This window comes from Monomorium pharaonis, chromosome 6, assembly GCF_013373865.1.
Source record: "Monomorium pharaonis isolate MP-MQ-018 chromosome 6, ASM1337386v2, whole genome shotgun sequence".
Taxonomy (NCBI): domain Eukaryota; kingdom Metazoa; phylum Arthropoda; class Insecta; order Hymenoptera; family Formicidae; genus Monomorium; species Monomorium pharaonis.
This window is the reverse complement of record NC_050472.1, coordinates 209,446-234,840: the sequence shown is the minus strand read 5'-3', so window position 1 is coordinate 234,840 and position 25,395 is coordinate 209,446. Positions and strand designations below refer to the sequence as shown.

The 25,395-nt window shown below is 35.1% G+C and overlaps 2 protein-coding genes and 1 pseudogene across 2 annotated transcripts; 2 read left to right on the top strand and 1 right to left on the bottom strand.

Annotated features, from left to right (window-relative positions):
- The first annotated feature begins 47 nt into the window (after positions 1 to 47).
- Positions 48 to 5,753, top strand: LOC118646091. The gene is made up of 3 exons (XM_036288384.1): positions 48 to 54; positions 420 to 720; positions 5,609 to 5,753. The coding sequence occupies exons 1-3, from the start codon at positions 48 to 50 to the stop codon at positions 5,751 to 5,753; spliced, it is 453 nt and encodes a 150-aa protein (XP_036144277.1).
- A 4,489-nt stretch (positions 5,754 to 10,242) lies between these two features.
- On the top strand, positions 10,243 to 13,607 carry LOC118646018 (annotated as a pseudogene).
- Positions 13,224 to 24,690, bottom strand: LOC105838275 (kinesin-related protein 4). The gene is given in 12 exon segments (XM_012683718.3): positions 13,224 to 13,964; positions 14,142 to 14,312; positions 14,399 to 15,153; positions 15,156 to 16,931; positions 16,934 to 20,319; positions 20,396 to 20,618; positions 20,688 to 20,994; positions 21,262 to 21,379; positions 21,458 to 21,792; positions 23,134 to 23,365; positions 23,481 to 23,712; positions 24,537 to 24,690. Coding segments are annotated over 12 exon segments (7,827 nt in total). The 3' UTR covers positions 13,224 to 13,826.
- Positions 24,691 to 25,395: the final 705 nt, after the last annotated feature.

The following is a 25,395-nucleotide window of genomic DNA, read 5'->3' as shown; positions in this document are numbered from 1 at the left end:
CTGTACGATAAATTCATTTCTTTCGCGCAGTTATTATCGGCCGCAGTATGACAGGTTCGTTCTCTGTCACTCAATGGTTATCGACTGCATCCATCGATCGGTCGCTGGCTCGCGCATGTTCGTGGGACTTCGGGTCTCTCTCGTCGTTTACCCCGGCTTCTTCGGCGCGCGCATCTCTCTCTAGAAAGCTTCTCTTATATAACCACGTCGCAACTCGACACGTGTAGGAAACGCTCATTCAATAAACCACCATAAGAAAATTACGAACAAGTTTTGGGTCTTAATCAAACACGCCCTACATCGAACCAGCAAACAAAAGTTATCAAAACAAGCAAAACATCTTGGGTCCTTCGAGCCGGATCCGTCCATACGGCGGATTCTACGGCAGACGCCTGCGTTCCTAAGAAGCACGTGAGCAGCCATTAGAGTTGCAACGATCGAGAAACTGATAGAAGGATCAACAATATTCCTTCGGCAATTTCGGCCTCTGCACCATAAGACGTCATCGACGGCATTTGTGAAGCCAACTCCTTCGCCTCCCGGTTCCTATGCACTAGAAATTATCGACGACATCGTCGAGTACAGGAACGAAAGAGACGAAGTGATCCAGCACGAGACGATCTCCATTTCAAGGACGAAACAAGACAACAGGACACGATTCCCAGCGGCAGCAGTTGAGGCCTCGCAGCCACATCGACGGCGCAGACGAAGCTACACAAGGTAGGAAGACACCGTGTGTCGTCGCCAATTAACCTTACTTCTCACATCCTAAATTTGCTTGATTTCGTTGTTTATCGACAATGACGGACGACATTACGCTCTAAAACGAATGCGTGCGACTGTAAAAGCGTCATGCACGCGAATAAAAAACTATGTTGATACAATTACCGAGGTAACGACGGCTGTATCGGCCGCTTTGGAGGTTAGGCAAGTCAAACTCGATCAGTATTGGACAGAGTATAACAAAATTCAAACGCAAATAGAGTCCCTCGTGGAAGATCAAGATCGTGAATCATTCGAGTGTGCATTTTATGATTTAGCTGCAAAAATAAAGGTATTGGCGGGCGGCGCCGACAACGGTGGTCATAGAAATGTTGCGAATGCAACCCCCACGGCTAATGTACAAGAAGAATCGGCAACGGCCGTTCAATTACCAAAACTAAACTTGCTTCAATTTCAGGTAGCTATGAAGAGTGGTTTGCATTCCACGACAACTTTCAATCAGTCATACATAACAATAATTCCTTGAGCGACGTTCAAAAATTTCAATACCTTAGGCATCATTGACAGGCAATGCTGCAGAGGTTATAAGTTCAATAGAATTGTCCAACCAAAACTACGACATAGCGTGGATCTCCTCAAGGAACGCTACAATAACGTTAAAGTCTTAGTTCAAGCGCACATCCAGGCTATTTTGAATTGCCCACAATGGTGAAAGAGAACGCGAACGATCTGCGTCAATAGCAGATGGTACGGCTCGACATATTCGTGCATTGAAAGCTCTCAAGCGTCCAGCGGACACGTGGGACGACTTGATTATTTACATATTAAGTTCCAAGTTGAACTCAGGAACAGCGCGCCAATGGCGAACGTCGCTCAAGGAAGGGAAATACCCACACTGAAACAATTTATGGCCTTCTTGCATCACAGATGTGAAGTGCTTGAAGCACCTGTCAAGCCGGTTGGAGGCACGTCGACTCAAGGTCGCATAAATATTAAAGGCAGGGCACGCATGCTGCCACAGTTAAGTCGCAGTGTAATTATTGCAAGGAAGATCACTTAATCTATTACTGTGCGGATTTTCTCAAATTAACAATTCCTGAGCGCATATCCAGGCACGTAAGTTAAAATTATGTCTCAATTGCTTGCGTTCGACAAATCATTCTGCCCCAACATGCAAATCGGGCCATTGCAAGTTCTGCAGTGAGCGGCACAACTCGTTGCTCCATTTAAAGGCAAAAGAAACCAACAATTCTCAATCTTCAAATACGGCTTTAGAGCCGTCTCAGGTCGAGGCTATCACTAATTCTGTTACTACTTGCACGTCAACTTCGTGTAGCAGGATCACGTTATTATCCACCGCAGTAGTGGACGTCTTGGATCGATACGGATGCGGGCAGAGATGCAGAACGTTACTAGATAACGGATCCAAGCAAATCTTATATCAAGCTCCTTGTAAAAGATTACAACTTCCCACTCAGACAACAGACATAGTCGTATCGGGAATTAATGGTACAATTAGCAAGTCGAGTCATATCGTACAATTGACGTTTCAATCGCGTGCCACCAATTATCGCACAAATATCAAATGTATTGTCACAGATAAAATAACAGAAAGGCTCCCATCTCGATCAATAGACAAATCCAAACTACAAGTACCCAGCCACATAAGGTTAGCTGATCCTAACTTTCATGTTTCAGATGATGTTGATTTGTTACTAGGAGTCGAAGTATTCTGGGAATTAGTCTGCCCGAATCAATTAAGATATCACCCGGCCACCCAATACTTCAACAAACTAAACTCGGGTGGATCCTGGCAGGTGGATTCACCACTAACAGTAAAAACTCCCATGTAAACACGCTTCATTTGTCCATTACAAACGAAGAATTGTCAAATCAACTCAGCCAGTTCTGGCGCATTGAGGAACCTCCGCATCTATCCGATCCTTTTACATAGAGGAAATGGAATGCGAACATCATTTTACTCAGAACGTAACGCGCAATCCTGAAGGACGAATAGTCGTGAAGCTACCTATCAAGGACAATAAAGTAAATTCGATAAGCGATACTAGAGCCATTGCTTTACGTCGTTCTACAAAATAGAAAGGAAGCTTGATTTTCGGCCAATATTGAAGCGTGATTACGCCCAATTTATGCACGAGTACGTGCAATTAGGTCACATGACACCCATCGAAACCGAGGAACCCGCGAACACTGAATTGCCGGTTTTCTATTTACCGCACCATTGCGTGATTAAGGCCTGACAGCAGTAGCACCAATTGAGGGTCGTGTTCGATGGTTCATGCAAAGGTCCCACAGGAATCTCACTCAACAATGCCCTGAGAGTCGGGCCTGTAATCCAACAGGATCTTATCTCTATTCTGTTGCGCTTTCCGCACTCTTCCGTTTGTTATCACAGCGGACATAATAAAAATGTACCGCCAGGTGCTCATCGATCCATCTCAAACTCAATTGCAGCGAATATTCTGGCGTGATAACTCTTCTGATCCACTTCAGATTTTCGAATTAAAAACCGTGACGTACGGAACCTCTTCCGCATCGTATCTGGCCACGAGGGCACTCAAATATCTAGCTGATTTGTACAAAAATGATTATCCGTTAGCTTCCCAATGCATGTTACCGACCGATTTTTACGTCGATGACGTGCTAACGGGTGGCACGTCAATTGACGAATGCATAAGATTAAGGGACGAGCTCATTCAACTTCTTGGGAAAGGAGGATTCCACCTCGCAAAGTGGGCCTCCAATAACTGCCGCATTCTTTCTGGGCTGCATGACACAATGGAATCTAACTTGTCTCTTGACAAAACGCTCAACTGCAAGATACTCGGAACACTCTGGAATCCTTCGACTGATTCATTGCGGTATAATGCTCAAGATACTGGCAATCATAAATCTCTTACTAAACGTGAGTTGCTATCAGAGATAGCCAGGTGTTTGATCCTCTTGGGGTTGATTGGCCCTGTAATAATCATTCCAAAATTGCTGATGCAGGAGCTATGGCAACAAAATCTACAGTGGGACGAGCCCGTTTTCCCATCTATTCTGTCGAAATGGAGTCAATTCAAGTCAGAATTAGTCAGTCTAAATACTTTAAGCATAAGTCGTTGCGTAAAATTCAGTAACGACACCTCGCAATCTCCAATTGCATGGCTTCGCTGACGCCAGCCAACGAGCATATGGCGCGTGCATCTATCTTCGCTCGTACACATCAAGGGCGAATTTCGAACAGAACTATTGTGCTCCAAGGCTCGTGTTGCGCCTCTCAAAGCAACTTCTCTTCCACGCCTAGAATTGTGCGCAGCCATGCTCCTCGCCCAATTAGGTCCACAAGGTAAAGGTCGTCTGTCGAGCTGGCAAACGTCAAGCTTTTCCTATGGTCAGATTCGACCATCACATTAAAACTGGATCGCATCCGCCTCCAGAAAATGGTCAGTATTTGTGGCCAACCGCGTCGGAGAAATCCAGCGATTGACTGAGATTACTGACTGGCATCACATACAATCAACACGAATCCCGCAGATGTGTTGTCCCGCGGCCTAAATTCTAAGGAACTAATAACATGCGATTTGTGGTGGTCCGGCCCTCCCTTTCTCAAGCACAGGGAATCAAGTGGCCTGTCACTGAGACCACGCCGAAAATTCAGGAATCCGACATGCCTGAGCTAAAAGGAGCAACCACGCTTTCTTCCACTATAAGCCTATTACCAATCAGTTCATTGTTGAATAAATTTTCTAATATCGACAAAATATGTCGCATAGTAGCCTATTGTCTAAGGGTCATTAAGTTCCGTTACGGGGCTCGTATGTTAGCAATCAATTACGCATCAAGAAGCATCCGCTGCATGATGATCATTTGCCGCGCAGTTCAGCACAGTACATTCTCACAAGAAATTGATTGTTTAAGGAATAACCAACCATTAAAATCATCAAGTCATTTACTATCTCTATCGCCTTTCCTAGATGATAACAATTTAATAAGGGTAGGTGGGAGACTAAGGAATTCCGAACTTTCCTACGATGCGAAGCATCCGATTTTGTTGCCCAAGCATCATATTTTAACTGAGCTTATAATAAAAAACACACACATACGTAATTTACACGCTGGCCTCCAGGTACCATGGCCGCGACTCGTCAATTGTTCTGGCCTTTGGGCATACGCTCTATTACACGAAAAATAATCAAACAATGCGTCATCTGCTTCAAATGCAATCCATCAAACTCCGTAGCTAAAATGGGAAATCTACCCGCTCCCAGAGTTAAGCCATCTAGGCCATTTACTACCTGTGGTATTGACTATGCGGGGAACCGCTGACCATACGAGATGGTAAACGACGAAACGCTCGTCATATGAAATCATACGTCTGCATCTTTGTTTGCTTCGCGACCAAGGCTATCCACATTGAACTTGTGAGTGACTTGACCTCCGACGCCTTTCTTGCGGCCTTGAGGCGATTTGTATCTCGAAGGGGCAAGCCCAGTTCTATTTTTTCGGATAACGGCACCACCTTTGTTGGTGCGTCTCGACAATTATCAGAAATCTATGAATTTTACGAAACAAGAAGTAAAGGATAGTATCCATAATTACGCGCAGGACTCTAAAATATCGTGGACCTTTATACCATCCCAACGCCCCCCACTTCGGCGGAATTTGGGAGGCAGGAGTAAATCGATCAAGTTCACTTATATCGAATAGTAGGGACCGTTGCCTTAACCTTTGAGGAATTACAAACGACTTTATGCGAAATCGAGGCAATCCTCAACTCCCGTCCTTTGATTCCTTTAAGCACTGATCCAAATGATCTCAGTTTTATTTCTCCTGGTCATTTCCTTATTGGCGACACACTTAACAGTCTTCCGTGCCACAGCTTGGAGAATGTCAACATGAATAGACTCACTAGATGGCAGCTCACTGACCAACTCCGACGCATTTTTGGAGGCGCTGGAGCCAAGACTATCTGCACCAATTACAGCAACGGCACAAATGGCCCACCTCAAAGGGCGATCAGCTGAAGGTGGGACAACTTGCCCTGATAAAACAACCCGGACTTGCTCCACTTCAATGGCTGAGGGGTCGAGTAGAGAAGATCCATCCAGGAGAGGATGGCATAGCCCGCTCAGCTACTCTACGAACCAACAAGGGAACACTCGTTCGACCATTGTCGCGATTGGCTATCTTGCCAACAGAAGAATGTAGCAATATTTTGTCTAAGACGCTGTAAAGCCTTGCTTATTCTTAATTATTATTTTTATGTCAAGTTATGGCAGTTCATTTTGCCTTATTTTGTATTTAGTTATTTCCACTATTGTATAATTACTGAGTTACGAACTAACTTTGCGCTTCGTATTGTTTTTCATTTTTGAAAGAGCTCCTTTCAAGGCGGGGCGGTGTACGATAAATTCATTTCTTCGCGCAGTTATTATCGGCCGCAGTATGACAGGTTCGTTCTCTGTCACTCAATGGTTATCGACTGCATCCATCGATCGGTCGCTGGCTCGCGCATGTTCGTGGGACTTCGGTCTCTCTCGTCGTTTACCGGCTTCTTCGGCGCGCGCATCTCTCTCTAGAAAGCTCTCTTATATAACCACGTCGCAACTCGACACGTGTAGGAAACGCTCATTTCAATAAACCACCATAAGAAAATTACGAACAAGTTTTGGGTCTTAATCAAACACGCCCTACATCGAACCAGCAAACAAAAGTTATCAAACAAGCAAAACAGAAACATTAAATCTTTGAAGTAAACTTGAAACTTTGAACTTTCAAACTTTCAAACCTTCGAAGTTTGAGATTCACTTCAAAGATTTGCAGAATGTGTTTGTTTTTTAATTTACATAAATAAAAACTAGGGCTGTTACTTTTGACAATTTCAAATTTTCGAAGGTTTAAAAGAATTTGAAATTTCGAGGCATCACAAATCTTTGAAATAAACTTCAAACTGCAATGCGAAAGCTTCGAAACTCAAAATCCTGACGCTTCAAAGTTTGAAGTTTACTTAAAAAAATTTTAAACTAAAAAACTTATTATAAACATTAAATACCAATGAAGATTTAGTCGATATTAAGTTTTAGTGGATATTAAAATTTGAAATATTTACTAGATATGTACAAATAGATGTGTAAAAACGAAAGAAAATGCAGCAGTTTTCTTATTTGGGTTTCCTTATTTTTTTATTATTTTTAAATATAAAACAATTCTTTAATGACTCTTGCATATATTTTAACAGAAAGTATTGTTATAATTGTTTAAGCAAAAATGGTAAAAATAAATATATTATAACTTTCAACGCTCTTAGTCTTTTAAAGAAGAGAGATACACGATTTCCATGTCGAATCGAATACAGAGGATTGAGATTTCGCTGTTTGGAGTTCACGGACATAAACGTCGACGCGGTTGAAAAAAAAAATCACAGGGCCCCAGACACGCGCTAGGTAGATAAGGATTCCCGGTGAAGCAGCCGTGAACTTTGCACCGTGAGAGGAGTTCGCTTTGCCTAACGAGTTCCCGCGCTTCCCGAGACAATGAAGCACCATTGCGTGCGTATTCCTTCCCTCTTCCACCCCTGCCATTTCTCCCCTCCTCCCATCCCCCTCGTCCTCCTCCCCGGCGGCAAGCCCGTTCTCTACTCGCGTAGTATTCATAATACAGTGAGAAGGGAAGTGCTTTATCGTAATTTCTTATTATGGCGGCCGCTTAATCCGCCGCTCGAGAAGTTCAAGACTAACTTCTCTCTCGTTACCTTGTTGTATATTAATTGACGGATTATCCCGTGACGATCGATTCCCTCGCGGCGCGCCTCTCATGCATTTAAACGTTCGCTAATCCGACGTTACATCATTTCAATGATGTTTCCTTATTGTATCTACTTATTTTCCGCAGAATTATAAGTCGGATCCTCGACTTTTACGTTTTCCTTCCACTTTTTTCCCCTATCTATTTCCTGTCTGCATAGGATTATTTCATAACGTCAATAGAAATAATGAGGTAATATTGTACGCCCGTGTGTAACTCATCGCTTCGCGTACTCGGCACTCCCGCACTGTCTCGGGAAATAAACAACACGGGAAGTTTTAAGAAAGAACTTTTGTGTAGCTTAATTGAACACAGTAAACACAAGAACTCCGTAACATGTCTTAATTAATGCTTACAACGAAAACCGCTTTTCGGATCGTGACACCCGGAGAAAGACAAAGAGCAAACAAACGATCACGTTATCGTAGCAACGATCTTGTTTTCTTTTTCTGTATTGATCGGTCTCAGTTCGACATGATGTCAATCAGAAACAGCTGACCGACACAGCGAAGAAACCGAAGGACACAGCAATATGTTTATCCTAAAATGCTATACTGTAAATTTTTAAGTATTAATTTTTTTTAATATACAGTTTTTGTTATTATATAAGATTTTGATAGTTTAAAATAACAATAAGATTTCATTTAACTAACATAAAAATAATGTTAGTTTAATTATCCCAACCATCTTGCAGCTTACAAAGTAGGAAAAAAGCATAAAGGATTCTTGAAAGTTAAAAATATTCTTAAATTTGGGTGAATCCCTACACTGAATAGCATTGATATAAAAAAAATATATGAGTAAGAATAACGAGTCTTTCAATATAAAGTTTCAAGTTCATGAGAATATAGCGTAAAATACACGAGAAATTATATAACATTAAATAAATGTCGTAATTACAAAAAATCTAGAGGAAGTCGTTTAATAAAACTCTTGCTTAATAAAAACTCTTGTTTAATAAAACTTTCTGTCTGCAGTATCCAGCATTAAAGAGATCACGTTAGAGATTCAAATCCACAGGATGTCGCGTTATCGCGGTTTGAGCGTAATAAGGTATCTTGCTTCCTTTGATGTATTTGTTTATACATTCGGACTCATGATTAATAATATATCTTGCTAAAGCTGCACCAATTATAATATATTCGAGACATGCTTATCGCATTTTAATATTAATGCACCACCAATCTATGCGCGTATGTTACGTTGGTGTAATATTTATCACTCATACGCTATATGGATAGCGAAGAAAAACGACAGAAAACATTTGAAATTATAATGCTCGGAGCTTCAATTAATGTCATTTATTTCATTACATTAGTCGTCGATTGTTGATTAATGTATAATATATGTGCTTATTACTAAACATAAAATAGTGTTTTGCATCCACAAGATTTTATCGTGAATTCTGCTTTGCAAAAATCTCAGATTGAATCGTGGCCAATACGTATCAGTGCGATTGAGAATAGAACCATAAAATCTTGTATACCTCTGAATTCAATAACAATTAGCAGAATAAGTGAATCTTTTTTAATGCGAAGGTTCGCATTTATTTGAATTCGCATTTATTAATTGTTATATGAAGTTCGCATTTATTATGCTTCTTATTGCGATTGATGCGAAGAATTCAGAAAATATTCAAAAGATATTCAATTGAATATCTTTTGAATATCTTCTGAGTTCTTCTGAATTGTTTTTTGACAAAATGTCAATATTTTTAATTTTTTTCAATTCGACGTTTTATGCAGGGACTATAATAATCCTATGTTTTGCATTTTAATTTCTCGCAGTGTAAATATAAAATTCTAGGAGTTTTTAGAAGCATAATTTCTAAATTTTAATCATCTCTTATTTTATTATATTCTTCTAATACTCTCTCCCTCTTTGTCAATTTTTAAGAATTAAAATTCTTGCGATTAAAATAATGTCGACAATTATAATTATTGCGATAAGTGAGGTAAGTATAATAATTTAAATTATTCAAAGCAAAAACAACAAATTTTATACAGATTATAATAGTGTAAGAAGAGATAAAATTGACAGTATTGGAGCAGTACTCGAAGAACACTATCCATCCTCTTTAAATCCCCATACAACCCCTATTCGGATTCTGGACAATTTATTCAGAATTTTTCATAATAACTTCCATAATTCACACGACGCCAATATCATTTAACAGGACGTATGAGAAATTGACAAGATTCAAAATTTTGTAAAGAAATAATAATATTCAACACACATTCAAAATACATGCATTAAATTCATATCTATGTTTCAAGTGCATTTTGGTCATTATTATATTATTATAATCAGAAAAAAATCTTTATTCTACACTAATATATGTAATTATTAATACATTAATTTATTTACAAAGAATCAGTTGTTCATTTTAAAAAAGTTCTTTCTAAAAAAAAAGAATTTGGCGCGAGATGCGTTTCTTGATTAACTGCAGCTGATAAAAATATTAGCTATATAACCAACAATTGATTAATTATCAACAATATTAATATAAAATTTTTGTTTTTTTATAGAATAAAGATTATCAAAATTACTAATTTTAAGTATTAATTTCTACTTGTCGAAAAACAATTGCGTTTTGTGATATCTTTTTTTTTTTTGAAAAAAAAAACGCGAGTTTAAAATACATGGATAGTCCACTTGTGGAAGTGTGGTACACCTTCGCCATTTGTATCAATTTGTATACGTGAGAACGTGGGAACCAGCGTGTAGGCCACATAGACTAGTGCAAGAAAGTGATTCAAAGAAAAAATATTTTATATTAAAAATAAGAAAGCAAATCGTCTCTTTAAAATGATAATTAAAGTGAATTTTTCTTAATTTTTCGAATCTCTACTATCTTGACCACGTGCTGAATCCTAAATTATAACCTAACTTAACCTAAAAATGGCTCGTAAAAGAAAGGTATTATTTTCGTTCTTACGAATTATAATAATTATATGCAATTATAATTAATATAAACTATGATAAAATTTTTTCCTCCAAATTTTTATATAAACTAAAACATTACAGAAATACATTGCATGAAAGATTTTTAAGATTTCTCATTCTTTTCAATTTTAAATACTTTTTAAATTTTGTAAGATCTTATAAAAAATAATATATTAAGAAATCTTAAAAATGGATATTTTTTAATTTACATATAAAGATTTTTGGAAAATACATAGACTTAATATTTCTGAAGTGTTCTAATTTGTATAAAATAAAATTTTTTTAAAGGTTATACAATTATATTCTAAAATTTTTTTATAAAAATTTTGAAAAATTATATGAAAAACAAATTGTCACCAGAAAATTAGTAACTTGAAAACATTTAATAAAATTATTATTGAAACTAAAATTATTATACATTTGTATAGCAAATTATACATATAAGCAGGAGTGATTAGGTATTAAAAGTGGTTACTAAAGCTAATTTAATTTTTTTAATAAAAATGTGTTTTTTTTTACACAGGGTCGATGTGTGAAGCGAAATAAACAGATAAATACAGAAGAGAAGGAAGAATTAGTGAAAGCACCTCATTCCTTTGTATTCCATCGTGGATTGCCAGGGGAACATATTGTTGAACTTACCAAAGACTTTCGCAAAGTTATGGAACCTTTTACAGCTTCGTCCTTAAAAGCTCGAAAGAAAAATACAATTAAAGACTTTGTCTCTGTTGCAAGCGTGCTGCATGTGACTCACATGTGCATATTCACCAAAACGGAACTGGGAATATACCTTAAACCTTTGCAAGTACTGTATTTGTTTTAATGAACTACTATACTTATCAATATAAAAGTTTCTTAAGAAGATTATTTAAATTAATTCATTTGTAAATTGATTTATTAATATTCTTAAATATTGCCATAGATTGCCTAGAGGACCCTACACTTACCTTCAAGATACACAGTTTCTGTTTAGCACGAGATGTTATATCTATGCTAAAGAAACAGATGGTATATCAGGAGGCCTTCAAAACTTCTCCACTTTTAGTTTTAAACAATTTCAGTGGCGAGGGGATGCAATTGAAACTCATAGCTTCCACTTTCCAGAACATGTTTCCAACTATAAACTTGACCACTGTAAGTTTTGCGAGGCACTTAATTCAAGATATGCAATTTTATAAAATAGTCAATTTAAAGAAACATTAATTCATAAAATAACGCTTTGACAGGTTAATCTGAGCACGATTCGTCGTTGCATATGTCTAAATTACAATGCAACGTCCAAAACTATTGACTTTAGACATTATACGATCAAAGTTATACCTGTAGGTTTGTCGAGAGGTATTAAAAAAATAGTACAAGCAAAAGTACCAAATTTGTCTAAATATCAAGATATTTCGGAATTTCTGACGAAACCGACCATGTCAGAAAGCGAAGCAGAAGATGACGAAAGCAGTCATGTCACATTATCACAAAATTGTCGTCAAGAGGGAATCATGCTGATTCTAAAAGCGCGATTCGATTATTCGAGTTAGGACCGAGAATAACATTGCAGGTAGTTAAAAGAACTAAATTATCTGATCTCTACAAATAATAAATTTATAGATATTTATTTTATATTTTGTTCCAATCTGTTTTAGTTAATCAAGGTGGAAAATGGACTCCTCGATGGCGAAGTGCTTTTCCATGAACTTGTACATAAAACAGAAGAAGAGAAACATGCGATAAAAAAGAGAAGAGAAACGAAGAAGAAATTAAAGGAAAAGAGAAAAAAGTTGCAGGAAGAAAATAAAAAGAAGAAGGAAGCACAAAAGAGAAACACAAAGAGAAGTCGTTGAAAGGAATTCAAAAGAAAAAAGAGAATGATATACTTCTACAAAAAATTGCGAAGGAATCTACCGAAAAGAGTGCATTGGAGGAAGACGACGATGTACAATATTATCGTGAAGAAGTGGGAGAAGAACCTGATAAAGGTATATATGTAAATAAAAAATATTATAACAGTACTAATATTTTAAATAAATGTAAAAACTAGTAATTCTTGTCTTTTTTGTCGACTGTATGGCAAATATATTTATTGTATTGAAATTTTTTCACGATATTTAAATAAATTTAGACGTTTAATTTGATGCTACAATGTAATTTTCCGTTTCAGATTTGTTTCAAACAAAATTGGTACCAAGAGGCCGTATAAGCACATAATGCGATACAAATCAAAAAAGCGAAATTCGATAAACCCTAGAGTAACATTGAGTAAATTATAAAAAAGAAAAAAATCTCCAAAATAAAATGTTATAAAGTCCACAACTTGTTAAAGTATCAATATTTTTGCAAAGTATACTAACACAAATATATTAATTACGCAATCTGTTTAATTACAAAATCTGTTTATTATCAGAGTATCTCTATTAAAGAAGAAAAATTGAAGGAAAACTACAGTTAAGAAGAAAATTGTGCATTAATGCGCTCCAACTTGTACAAGCAACATTTTACATAAAATTCTTATTTTATCTTATAATCAAATTTTCCCTTTTAAGAAATTTGATTATATCTGATAATATATGTTTTATATATAAACAAAATAAATTTAAATTTATAAATGTTAAACTTTTTTATCACAAAAACTTTTTGATATTATTACTTGTAATATCTAAGATACTAATTATCAAACTTATATCACTTTGTATATAAGTCTTTTTTTTCCATTAAAAGATTTCTGTTCTAAAATATAAATTTAATTTCGGATATTCTTTACTCTGTATTTATTCATAGAGTGTATAGATTTTTACATAGATCATTACGCAGTTTTTAAAAACGATTGTACATAACGATTATAAACAACAGTAACACCGTGTATTACTATTGTGTTAGAAACTGTATAAAATATAATGTGTAAAATTAGCAGGCACGATGCAAATGGCGACTAAAATTTAATTTTTTATACTAATTTATTCCGATTATATAATACTTTTATATATACACACTATATCTTAGTTAAGTTAAACATTCATTATATCACAGGAATTATATTATCTTAAAGAACATGTAAAATTGGCAAAAAAACATACTGTTATCATCTGTAGTCGATATATGAAATAAGTAATAAAGTTTGCATCTTTATGTCATAAAAATATAAAACTACATTATAATATTATAACATTAAAAAATAGAATATTTACATTTTATATGCTCTATCCCTTACATAAACTTTAAATCTAATTATTGTCTAATCGAATGTCACGTGATAGAAGGCCATGAATTACGTACATAATATTAATTTAATATATATATTATATATATTGCAATCGATAACGTTTGGTAAATATAAGGCAAAAAAATGTTTTTGCAGATCATAAATTTTTGGAATTCAACAACTTCTCGAATTCCTGTATTTGTTTTTCGAGTTCCTTTATAGTCTTGGTTCGAGATCGACACACTTCCTTCATAATCTGCTTTTCCTTCTCCAATTTCGTTATTCTAATTTCGTCCTGTATGAAATTATATCATGAAAGATAATTTATAAATTAGCATTAATAATGTAGATGTGACAATGTGATACCATTAAACTGGAGCAATGAAACGATTGCTCTTGCGCGCAATTCTTTCTTTTTATTGTTAAATGGCAGACTGATTGTCCCAGTTCAGATATATTGATATATACTTACATCGATTATGCCGCTGCTTGTGCCACAAAAGCGCAATAAGTTAGTCGGCATCGTTTGGCACGTTTGATGTCTCCTATTTATAAGTCTCTGTTTGCACACATCACATTCTTTCGCACTTGTGCGTACCATGACCATTTGGAGTCGTTTAATTTCCGCCTTTAACTCGCTATTCTGTAAGAATACGCAAAATTTTATAAAATCAAAATTTGAATTTACAATCGTAGTAATGTTCGTAATAATTAAATACGATAAAGTACCTTATTACTATACGCCGACAGCTGCTCCTGTAGGTCTTGACACTTCGATTCATAAGGGAAACTTCCGCTACGTATCTGCAGCTCCAACGTCGCAATTTTTCCATTCTTCGACACCACTTCCAGTTGCAACTCTCGTATCTTGTTTTTCAACGTCGCACAATTACATTCATCATCGTGAGATCTGTTAGAGGATGACATGTTCGTACTCTGCGTCGTCTTTCTCTCGAGAGCCGTGACCTTTTCTCGTAACTCGTCAGCTTCGTTACGACATGTGAAATACTGATCCTGTAACTTCGTATTCTCAATGTCATGTTCGCGAATGACATCCGCCAACTCGTCCAACTCTTGATCAAGTTCCTTGTTCTTCTCCGTCAATATCTTTATCTCGTTAATATAATTCTCAATATCCTTGTTCTTCTGATTTAACTGTACTTTCGTTGCTTCGAGCTCTAACGCAACTTTATTTTTCTCTTGCAGCAAATCATTATATTTCTCGCAGGTAGTATACGTGTCGTTATGTCTGGATTTATACGATAACAATGTTTCCCTTAATTCCTGATTGTCTTTGCACGTCGCATCGTACTGGCTACTTAAAGTAACTACTTGCTTCATCAAATCGGTCTTCGTAGCCTGCAACTCCGTTATTCGGTTGCTGGCGCCGTCCAAATTATTTCGCAAAGACCTGTTCAAGTCTTTCAGCTCTTCTATCTGTTCTTCCGCTAAGATTTTACTCGTACTGCTCCTGACACGCTTTCCAACGTCGCGCATTTACATTGTAACATCGCGTGATCGTCCCTCAAGGTGTTCATCTCCTCCATCAAGGCTACATTCTTGTTATTCAATTCAGCTATCTGTTTGTTCAACTCGACGCTGTTCAGTTCTTCATATTTCAATTGATCATTAATCGTGTCAATTTCTTTCTTATTTTCCATTTTCAGGGACTCTATTTCCATCTTGTATTGTTCTATACTGGCTTTTCGCTCGCTAATCTGTTGCTTCAGCAGCTCGTTCTCAGGCACGATTGTCTCGAGATTAGCTTTATATTCTGTTAGCTCGTCGCATTTAGCTTTCAAAAGTTCCTTGATCTCCGTGATACGTAATTCTTTTTCTTCACACTCCTTGTTCAAATAGTTGTAAGCCTCCGTAAGCTGTTCGAATTCGACCTGCATATTCTGAATAATTTGATTGTTTTTCATTAATTCATTACTTTTCAAGTCGATAATGTTCTTCATTTGCTTCTGATTGGCCTCGAGACCTTCGATGTTACTTGTCAACTCCATGTTTTTCGTCTTGAAGGACTCTATCGTGCACACGAGATCCTCAATCCGTTTGTTGTAGGCGTCCTTCTCCGATTTCAATTTTAATTGAAATTCCGTTTCTTTATTCCTGATCATCTCTTGCGCTTGTTTCTCTCGTTTCTGCGCGATAATAATGGCTTCTTCGTTCACTGTGTCGATCTTAGAATACTTAGTATATTCAATTTGCAAGTTATTAAGATCCGCCTCGAGCAGACTATTCTTCTCTCCCAATGCCTCTCTGTCGCGATTACTTTCATCCAAAAGATGCTTCAAGTGCGCAACTTCTTTCTGCAATCCTTCCGATACGGATTCTCGCTCGGACAGGTCCCTCTGAAGTTTCTCTATCTCACATTCCAGTTCTTTTGCCCATAGCGCTGTACGTTTCTCCGCGTCCACGCTCTGCCGCTTTTCGTCCTCGAGCTTCTGCTTCTCCTTTTCATAACGGTCCCGCATAGTCTTTACTATTTCTTCCTCCTTTGTCAAAATAGTTTGTACAAATACTTGGAACTGCTCATCCACCGATTTATTCACGAAGTGAGTATCAATGTTAGGTTTGAGGCACTTGATCTCCTTAATAATATTCCTAGAGATATCGTTCAATTCATTTTTGAGTTTTTTGTTATCGTCGGTTAATGCTTTGTCTTGTTGTGACTTATTTTCATACTCGGTTTTCATCTTCTCAAATTTACTTTCTATGTCACGCAGCTTAATCAATTCCTGTTTCAGATAATCGTTTTCGGAAGTGCACTTATTTACCTTTTCAGTAAGCTCCGCCAATCTATTTTCCGAGTCTTTTGAATAATTGGTAAATTCCTGTGCAACAATTGCTTTTGAGGTGGTTAACTCTTCGTTCATTGCTCTTAGTGATTCTAGTTGTTCTTTGTACTTTTGTTCTAAAATAATAATGTCGTTGTTAAATGCTTCTTTCTCTCTCTTAATTATATCCAGTTCGTGTTCTAGACAGGAATGGCTTTGACGTAATTCATTTATCGTTTGGTCTTTCATCGCTTTGTCTTCTTTTAGACTTTCCACTTCTACTTCAAGGAACAGCTTTGCAGTTTCAATTTCTTTACATCGAACAGTGAACTCCTGTAGTTTCATCGCCATGTCTCTTATCTCATTTTCAAGGATATCAGCTTTCTCCGATACAGTAACATGCGAAAGTTCACTTTCCGACAATTTCTGCAGCAACTCTTCATTAGCGGTCTTCAATGTATTAATATCATCCATTAGTAGCGATTCTTTTCGTTAATGAACTTTGCAAGATCTGACTTGATACTTTCGTTATCTCTCTTTATGCTCTTGAATTCATTTTGCAAATCGCTCATAGCTTTTATGATATTTTCTAGTCTCAATGAGGTTCTACTTGGAGTTTTCTTAATACTGGAATTCAAATCGTCGTGCAACGTTGAATCTGTGATAGTACTATTTTGCAATTCTTCGACTTCATTACATTTTTCTTTATACAAATCCGACAGTTTATTATGATCTTCCTTCAATATTTGCAATTCGTTATTTAAAGATTGAAGTTTTTCCTCGACGTAACTGACATCCATGTTCTCCGTGAAACTGGCATTAAAAGATACATTGCACACACTTAAGTTTACATCTTGTTTAGCCTTCAAAATGAGTGCATCACTTATTGCAGATTTGCTATTGAACTCCCTTTGCATGTTCTCCAATTTGCGATTAAGAGACTTCACTTTGAGCTTCAACATTCTTCGATCTTCATTCGTCTCATTTAAATGCATGCACTGAGTGCAGGGACTTAATTTTAGATCGCTAAGCTTTCTATTGAGATGCATGAGATGATTAACGCTCTCTTGCAGCTTTAAGATTTTCGCCTCGGGATTATCATCTAATGTAGATTTGTCCATTATATCATTCATCGAGGTATTAAATAACATCGACAAATGCATGGTATCGTTATAAGAATTTCCGTTGAATTTCCGTGCGTTATCTAATTCTTCTATAGTTTCCATTAATTGAGTAGACATTTTTGAATTTTCTTCAATTAGATTTTTTATGTTAGTTTTCAGTTCCACTAGCTCAGTCTTCAACATAATATTCTCCGTTTTCAGTTGTACTGTATCGTCACCAGTGCTCTCTTTATTCTTCAGTGATAGTTCCAATTTACTTTTCAGAATATCGCACTCTTGTCTTAATCCCTCAGTCTCTTCGATTCTGTCCATCAATTGAGTGGAAAGTTCATTGTTTTCAGTTGTTAAATAATTATATTTTTCCGTAAGATCCGTTAATTTATCTTTGTATATGCAGTCGTGTTCATAGAGAAGTGACTTACTCTCGGTCATGATTTCGATTTCTTTTGTTTTGTCTGCAATATGGGATAACAACTCTGTATTTCTTACCGTCAACTTATTGATCTGTTCTTCATATTTGTGAATTAACTGCTCTTCATTTAAGTTCACTTCGGGCATTCTCGAATGAAGGGTTTCCAATTGTTCGTTAACATTTGCCAAATTATTCTCCAGCTCCAATTTTTCATCTATTATCTTTGAATTCCGCGCGTAAAGTTCATCGATAATCCGTTGAGACTGAACAGTCGTTTTCTCATTATACTCCTTCTCCGTCGATAATTTATTTGCCAATTCACTGTTCTCGGTTGTCAATAAATATATAGTTTGCTGCAAATTTTCTATATCTGCCTTTAAACTTTGCACATCATGCTTTATTTCGTCCAATTCCTGATTTTTCAAGACGAGATCCGCAGACAACTTAGCACTATCCTCGTCTAGCGACATCCTTGTGATCGATAAATCGTGATCTATAATTTTCGACGAATCGCCGTTACTCAAATTATATTGTTCGTTATGTTCGTTATCCGCTATGGATTTTGTTGCCTGCTCTTTTAAATACGTATTTTCGTTCTCTAGATCCCGAATAATATTTTGTAAGTCATTTATACGGCTCTTTAAATGATTAATTTCGTTTTTGCTCTGATTGTCCTGAAATTCCTGTCTAGGACTCTTCAGTGATTGTGGAAGCAATTTTACAGAATCTTGCTCATCTTTTTCAGATATCGGACTTGTAATTTTTGCGTCTATTTGAATCTCTTGTAATTGTTCTCCATCCGATTCATCTCTTATTGAAACGTAACGTTGAATACTCGCCAATTTTTCTTTCAATCCTTGAACTGTAGACTCGAACTCTTTTGTCTTCAACGTGAGACATTCAATCTCTTTTTCCATATCACGATTCTTCTGCAATTGCAATTCCTGTTCATTTATTTTGTTCTTCATTACATTGTTATTTAATTCCACTTCCTTTAACTTCTCTTGCAATTCGGAAATAATCTGTTCAGATTTAATTTCAGGTGTAAGTACTTTGTTTGTAATCTCTAAACTGTCAGTTTCGTATGTATTTGTTTCATATTCGTTTAATTTATCTCCCAGCGAATTGTTTACTAGTTTTACTTCTTTCAGTTTCATTTCTAATTCACTGATTAAACCTTTACATTCGTTTTTCTCAATTGCAAGAATTTCAACCTGATTTTCTAAATCATAAGTTTTCTTTATATATTGCTCTTGTTCGTATAATTTACTTTTCATTGAATCATTCATCGCTTCTACTTCTTTCAAATGGTCTCTTAACTCCTTATTGATTTGTTCAAATTCCATTTTTTCCTTTATAATGTCATCTAGATGTTGAAGTTTATCTGACTCTTGCTGGCGTTTGCATATTTCAATTTCTTTTGTACTAATTATTGCTTTAGTTTCTATTAGCTGCTCTTGAAGTTTATCAATAGTAAGTTTAAATTCATAATTTTCAGACTTAAGTTGTGTAATTTGCTCCTCCTGATTTTGGAACTTTTCGTTTTCCAGCTGTTGTTCGTTTAACTTATTTCTTATTGAATTATTGATTTCTTCCGCTTCTTTTAATTTATTTTGCATTTCAGAAGCAAATATATCTTTTTCGTCTTGAAAATTTTGTAGCATTTGCTGTTGCTCCTCCAGTTTATTCTTCAGTAAATTATTACTTTGCTCTGCTTCTGTTAACTTGGTTTGAACATCGGTTATTTTACATTGTAGCCCATCTTTTTCAAAAGAAATAATTTCACTAATCGATAAATCTATAAGTGGTTTTTCTAATTCTATATTACGTGTCATTAATTGATCTTCTAACAGAATATTACGTTGTTCAATTTCTTTAAGCTTTTTTCGTAATTCAGATGCGACATGCTCATAGCCATCCTTTTCAGCTGTAAGAAGAGCTATTTGATTTTGTAGTTTTGGAACACTTTGCACCTCTATCTCTTGTGCAGACAATTGCGCTACTTTCTTTTCTAACTCTGGTATTTTTTGCAATTCTGCTGCTTGTACATTTAATTGATCTTCTGCTGAAGTATAACGTTGTTCAGCTGCAATTAATTTTTTACGAAGTTCAGATGCTATATGTTCAAAAGCGTTTTTGTCAGATGTGATATTTTCCAATTGCTTCTCCAACTGTGAAAATTTGTCAAGTTTTTTTTTAAATTCAAAAGACTGGTCTTCAATATATAACTGTTTCTCTAAGGTTGTAAATTCTTGAAGCTGCGAATATTGCTCTGACAAATCGCGAATTCTGTTTCGCAAAGTCTGTTTTGGTGTACCGGGAGACTGATCCCTAATTATTAAAAAAAATTATTACAAAAATATTAAAACAAATTATTTAAATAAATTAATTTTTCTGTATTATTTACCCTTTAGTCTGAGTAGAAGCATCAATTTTCTCAAATGAGATATTATCGTTGTCAGATAAATTTGGCGACTTGTGAATAATTAGAGTATCCAAAAACTTAACACGGTTCTGTTTACGATATGTAATAAAAGTATCCTCATCACTCTCTTCATCATTCTCTTCGTTACGATTTACTTCGCTATTTATAAGATCCAGCTCAAAATCAGTAAAAGCTATTTGAAAAGCTGTAAAAATAATATATAGCTTCAACTTATTAAAATATTTAATTTGTTATATGGAAAAAATTAACTTACATGTATCCATAATACTCGATTTTCTATTATACGATTTTATAGGTGACATCTCTTTGATTGGTGATAAATTCGCACATGCTGGAAACATAGATGTATTTGCCTTATTAAATCCACCAGTTCCGCACCAAGTTTGTCTTCTCTTTTCTTTAGCTTTAAATAATATTGCATTATTGCGATTGGCACCAGTGACTATCCGAGTTTGCAATAATCTAATACGCTCTTCCAAATTTTGATTAATGCGATCTTTTTCTTGCATTTTATATTCCATCTCTTGAAAATCAGTCGTTCCAGTTAGTTGTTTCATTCTCTAAGAAAATTAATTTATTATATAAGTCAACAGATCTTAAAACATTAAATATTTGCTTTTGAGGCCTTTATCATACATTACAACATGTAATACGTAATTTACATTTAAAATTTATTGAAAGTTTTTTAAAAATCCAAAAATATTTTAATATTTATAATAATTATATATACTAATATATAATTAGTACTGTACATGTAGTTCATACTATGTAAATTAAAATTTTTCATATTGGCAGTGTATATCAGAATATAGTCACTATTAGCTTACTTCTAATTCTGCAGTTAACTTGTCTATTTGTTTCGCATAACGTTTTAAAAGTACACCGTCGGACATAACTTCATTTAGCTCAGGCTTATTTTTTATATTCCTGGCCCTGGATGCGAATCTATTAATTAAAAAATAAAATATTACAATTTATGTTAATGCGTATTTAAAAAATGATTTAAAAAGCAAAAATACTAACAATAATGTGCATTGCGTCTCATCTAGCGCAGCCGGCGTAACTGCACATATTATCACAGTCATAGCATTACCACCCAAAGAAGCCTGAAGTAATCTTGTTAACTTGCTATCTCGGAAATTTATAAATGTTCGAGAATCTTGCGACTCGCTTAATTGCTTTATTACTAATGCCAAGGTAGAAAGTGATAAATTAATATGACGTCCTTCTTTAAAACGTTCACCAGTAGCACCTGTTTGACGTGCTCTTTCCGAACCAGCAAGATCTACCATATTCAATTGCCCAACTTTTACTACTGCTCCATCTGGGTTAGACCCAGCCTCTCGACTTTCGATCGTCTGCAAAATGTCATTTTTGTTTTTCAAATTTGTGAGATTACTTTATTCAGAATGTTTTCTGAAACTTTTGTAAAAGAATTTCCTAAGAATTCCCAGATTTTTTAAGAAATTTTATTCAAAATTCAAAGTTGACTAATTTTTTAAATGCAGCTTTAAATTAAATTACATTAAATTTATTTTATTATAAATAGTTTTTAATCCTTAATAATACGAGCACTTTGAAAAGTCCCTTAAGTTTTGAATATTAAATTGAGAAAGTAGTAAATAGAAATAATATCAATTAAATAATATATAATAATATATCTATACACAAATCTAGTAATATAAAATTCAAAGTGATTAAACGCACCTATTTAGAATAATATCTTATTTCTCTAGAATATCTGCTATTATTACTAATTTAAAAAAAACTCCATTTAAAATTCAAATTTGTACTACTTGGACCGCTATTCCATACACAGTTACTAATAGTTGTTGGTTCGGTAAATGTAGTTGCACACGTATTTCGATATACAAAAAAATATGCACGACAGTTATCGAACTGTCAGTAATTGTGTACGAAATAGCGGCTCTGAATGTGTGTACTATATTTATTGCTAATTAATTGTAGACATTTTCCATCAAAAAAAATGACCAAAGAAATAATTTTGTCAGGAAAAAATACAATTTAAGTTTAAAAGTAAAATTCTCAATTTTAGTAATAATATCAATAAAATTCTATAAAAATCTGTAATTTTCAAGAAACAAATCTTCAGAAAATTTCAGGTTTTTTTAATATTAAGCATTCTATTATTTAATAAATCAAAATATTTCACATATATTATTAATTAATCCTTTGACTGCCGCATAAGCTTTTGTAATCAATCTTCTGTAACACGATACTATTATTTTGTGCCTAACTTTCATAAAATAAGTGTAAATTGATATATATACAAATTATAATAAATAAATGTATATTTATTCAAACTGATACACACAGCTGGACCCACATATGTAAGTATGTATCCAACTGAATACACATAGCAGTCAAAGTATCAAGCTGTGCAGCATGGCAGCTCTGTGTAAAAACGATTGACTTGTAATCTGTGGATCTCAGGTTTGATCCCAATCATATATCTCCTTTTCAAGCCTAAGGAACTAGAGTTACGTTAAACCCCCCCAAAAAAACAAGATTAAGCAATCTCACAAGACCTGATATATAATACTGGAGAACTGAGACTGGTAATCTAGCGGAAATTATAGAAAAACTTTTTAGATATCTAAATGAAGTTTAGGGACTGATATATAGTTCTACCTGCTTCTATTACTACCATTAATACTAAAGAAAATTGACATACTTACAATTCTAAATATCGTATGGCTCCTGCTGCTTCGCTCGTTCATGTTTGTTTCGCCCATCCTTCGTTTTTTGTTACCTTTCTTCATTATTGATAAAACTTCCTCAGGGCAATTTGTAAGCTCTTCCTTAGATTTTACAAACACTTGCCCGTTGGCATCCTCATGTATTTTTATATCCGTGTCCTCATTCAAAAGATCATTAACTTTTTCATTATAAATCTCCAAGTATGACACCCTAAAATATTATAAATACATTGTCTAAAATACTTTTTTGATCTCACATAACTTATACACTGATAACACTCTTTAGAAGAACTTCAGAAATCACTTTTATCATAACATGTATTAACCTTAGTAGAAACTCGCGTCCTGGAATGGCAGCTATTGCGTCAAATATATGTTCTACTGCCAGAGGTATTATGCCAGGCTCTTCTGAGGTACCCATCATTGTGTAAGTTTTGCCAGAGCTTGTCTGTCCATAAGCAAATATCGTACCATTAAAGCCATTAACAGCAGCATCAACAATAGGCCGTACAATGTCGAATACATCATTGTTGCTGGCATTCATGTCAAAAATGTGATCTGCAAATGCAACATTGTGTATTAGTATTAATAGCCTGTAAGTTCTCTTTCAAATTGCAAGATGAATTTTCAGAACATCCAAGAGGATGAGACATCAGAACCAATATTTTATTCATTTTTCAACCAATAAATATGTATACAAAATAGATAAAAGAAGTAAATAATAATATAAAACTTCTTTCCCTTGACTTTAACCTTAATTTAAGACGCTTCTTATCTTTTTCAAACTCTAAAAATTGTAAAAGATAAGTATATATTAAATCACTAACTTTTAGAATTAAAAAAAGATAAAAAGCAAGTAAAACATAGATCAAAGTTAATGCATAATAGTAGAAATAAACATATTAACTGGATCATTCCAGCTCTGGCCTTGCAATTAAAAAGCTAGAACAAAAGATGAACGCCAATGATTGTCTATTGTATTTGTCTGTGAAAATCATAACCTCATATAACAAAACGTTAACTAATAATAACTATATAATAATTTTCTTAACTTTTTATGACGTGTATGCACTTCTTATAACTAAAGTGAAATAAAATATACATTAATTGAAGGGGAAAGATAAAAAATCGTGACAGAGATTGTCTTTCAGACAATGTCTAAAAGACGTCAAAGAAATCTTAAAAATATCTTATAGATAATGCATCTCTAAAAACGTTTCTGAGATATTTTTTTGACATGCATCCTTTAGCATGCGTAAGTGCTGTCTAGAATCTTAATGCGTCGCAGAAGAGGAATCTTCGACAAAAACCCCAAATAAAGCTAGAAAGAACTAAAACATGTCCCGAAATTCGCATTCGTAATCAAGATACAAACATCGTACCAAATTCGAATCCACCGTCAGCTCGCTTCCTGAGCTCGGCGTCCGTGGCCACAATGGTGTTTCCCTGAGTTGTCCATTGTAACGATAAATTCTCGTCTTTCTCCCTCTTGATGAGCGGCCTGACTTTGATGGCCACTTTAATACTGTCAGACATTTTCGGATCTTCCAAACAAGTATCTTAATTGATCGTGCCGGCCTTGAATCTGTCGCCGCACTAGAAAAACACACTCACAACCGCACACCACATCACCAACAACAACCAACAGTCGACGTCGACGGAAGACTGAAACGCTCGTTGCGCCTCGTTCAAATTTAAATCATGCCTCGCCACGCATGCGTCAATATTAACTGTGTTCAGAAAACACATCTTCCCGCGCAGCAAATCCACGTGTTTTCAGTGTGTATTAGCCATAAGAGTGAGTTCCCATTGAAAGTATTATAACCAACCAAATCTATTCGTTCAGCAGAAAAAGTAGCTTTGCAATTGTTGTAAAATTTTTCAATTCAATACGATTGATTTTGCTCTTAGTGCCTGTCGGATCTAAATGTATAAATTAATCATAAATCAAAGGAATATATATATTAAAGCATTTGCAAAATTATTTTTTCTGCTGAATGCACCATTGTATCGTAGAGAAGGAATATGGACTATTAGAATTTGGAAGTTGTATGTACACACTCGGACCTCTGACAGGAATACCTAACTACCTGAAGTTAGCAGAATCCCGATTTCTGTAGAACATGTCATGCACTGGCTGCATTCCAAAATTTACTAAGAATTTATAGTTCACATTAAATATATTAATGTACTTCTATAAAGATGTTAGTGCACTTTTATTGTCATTCTATCTTTGTTTTA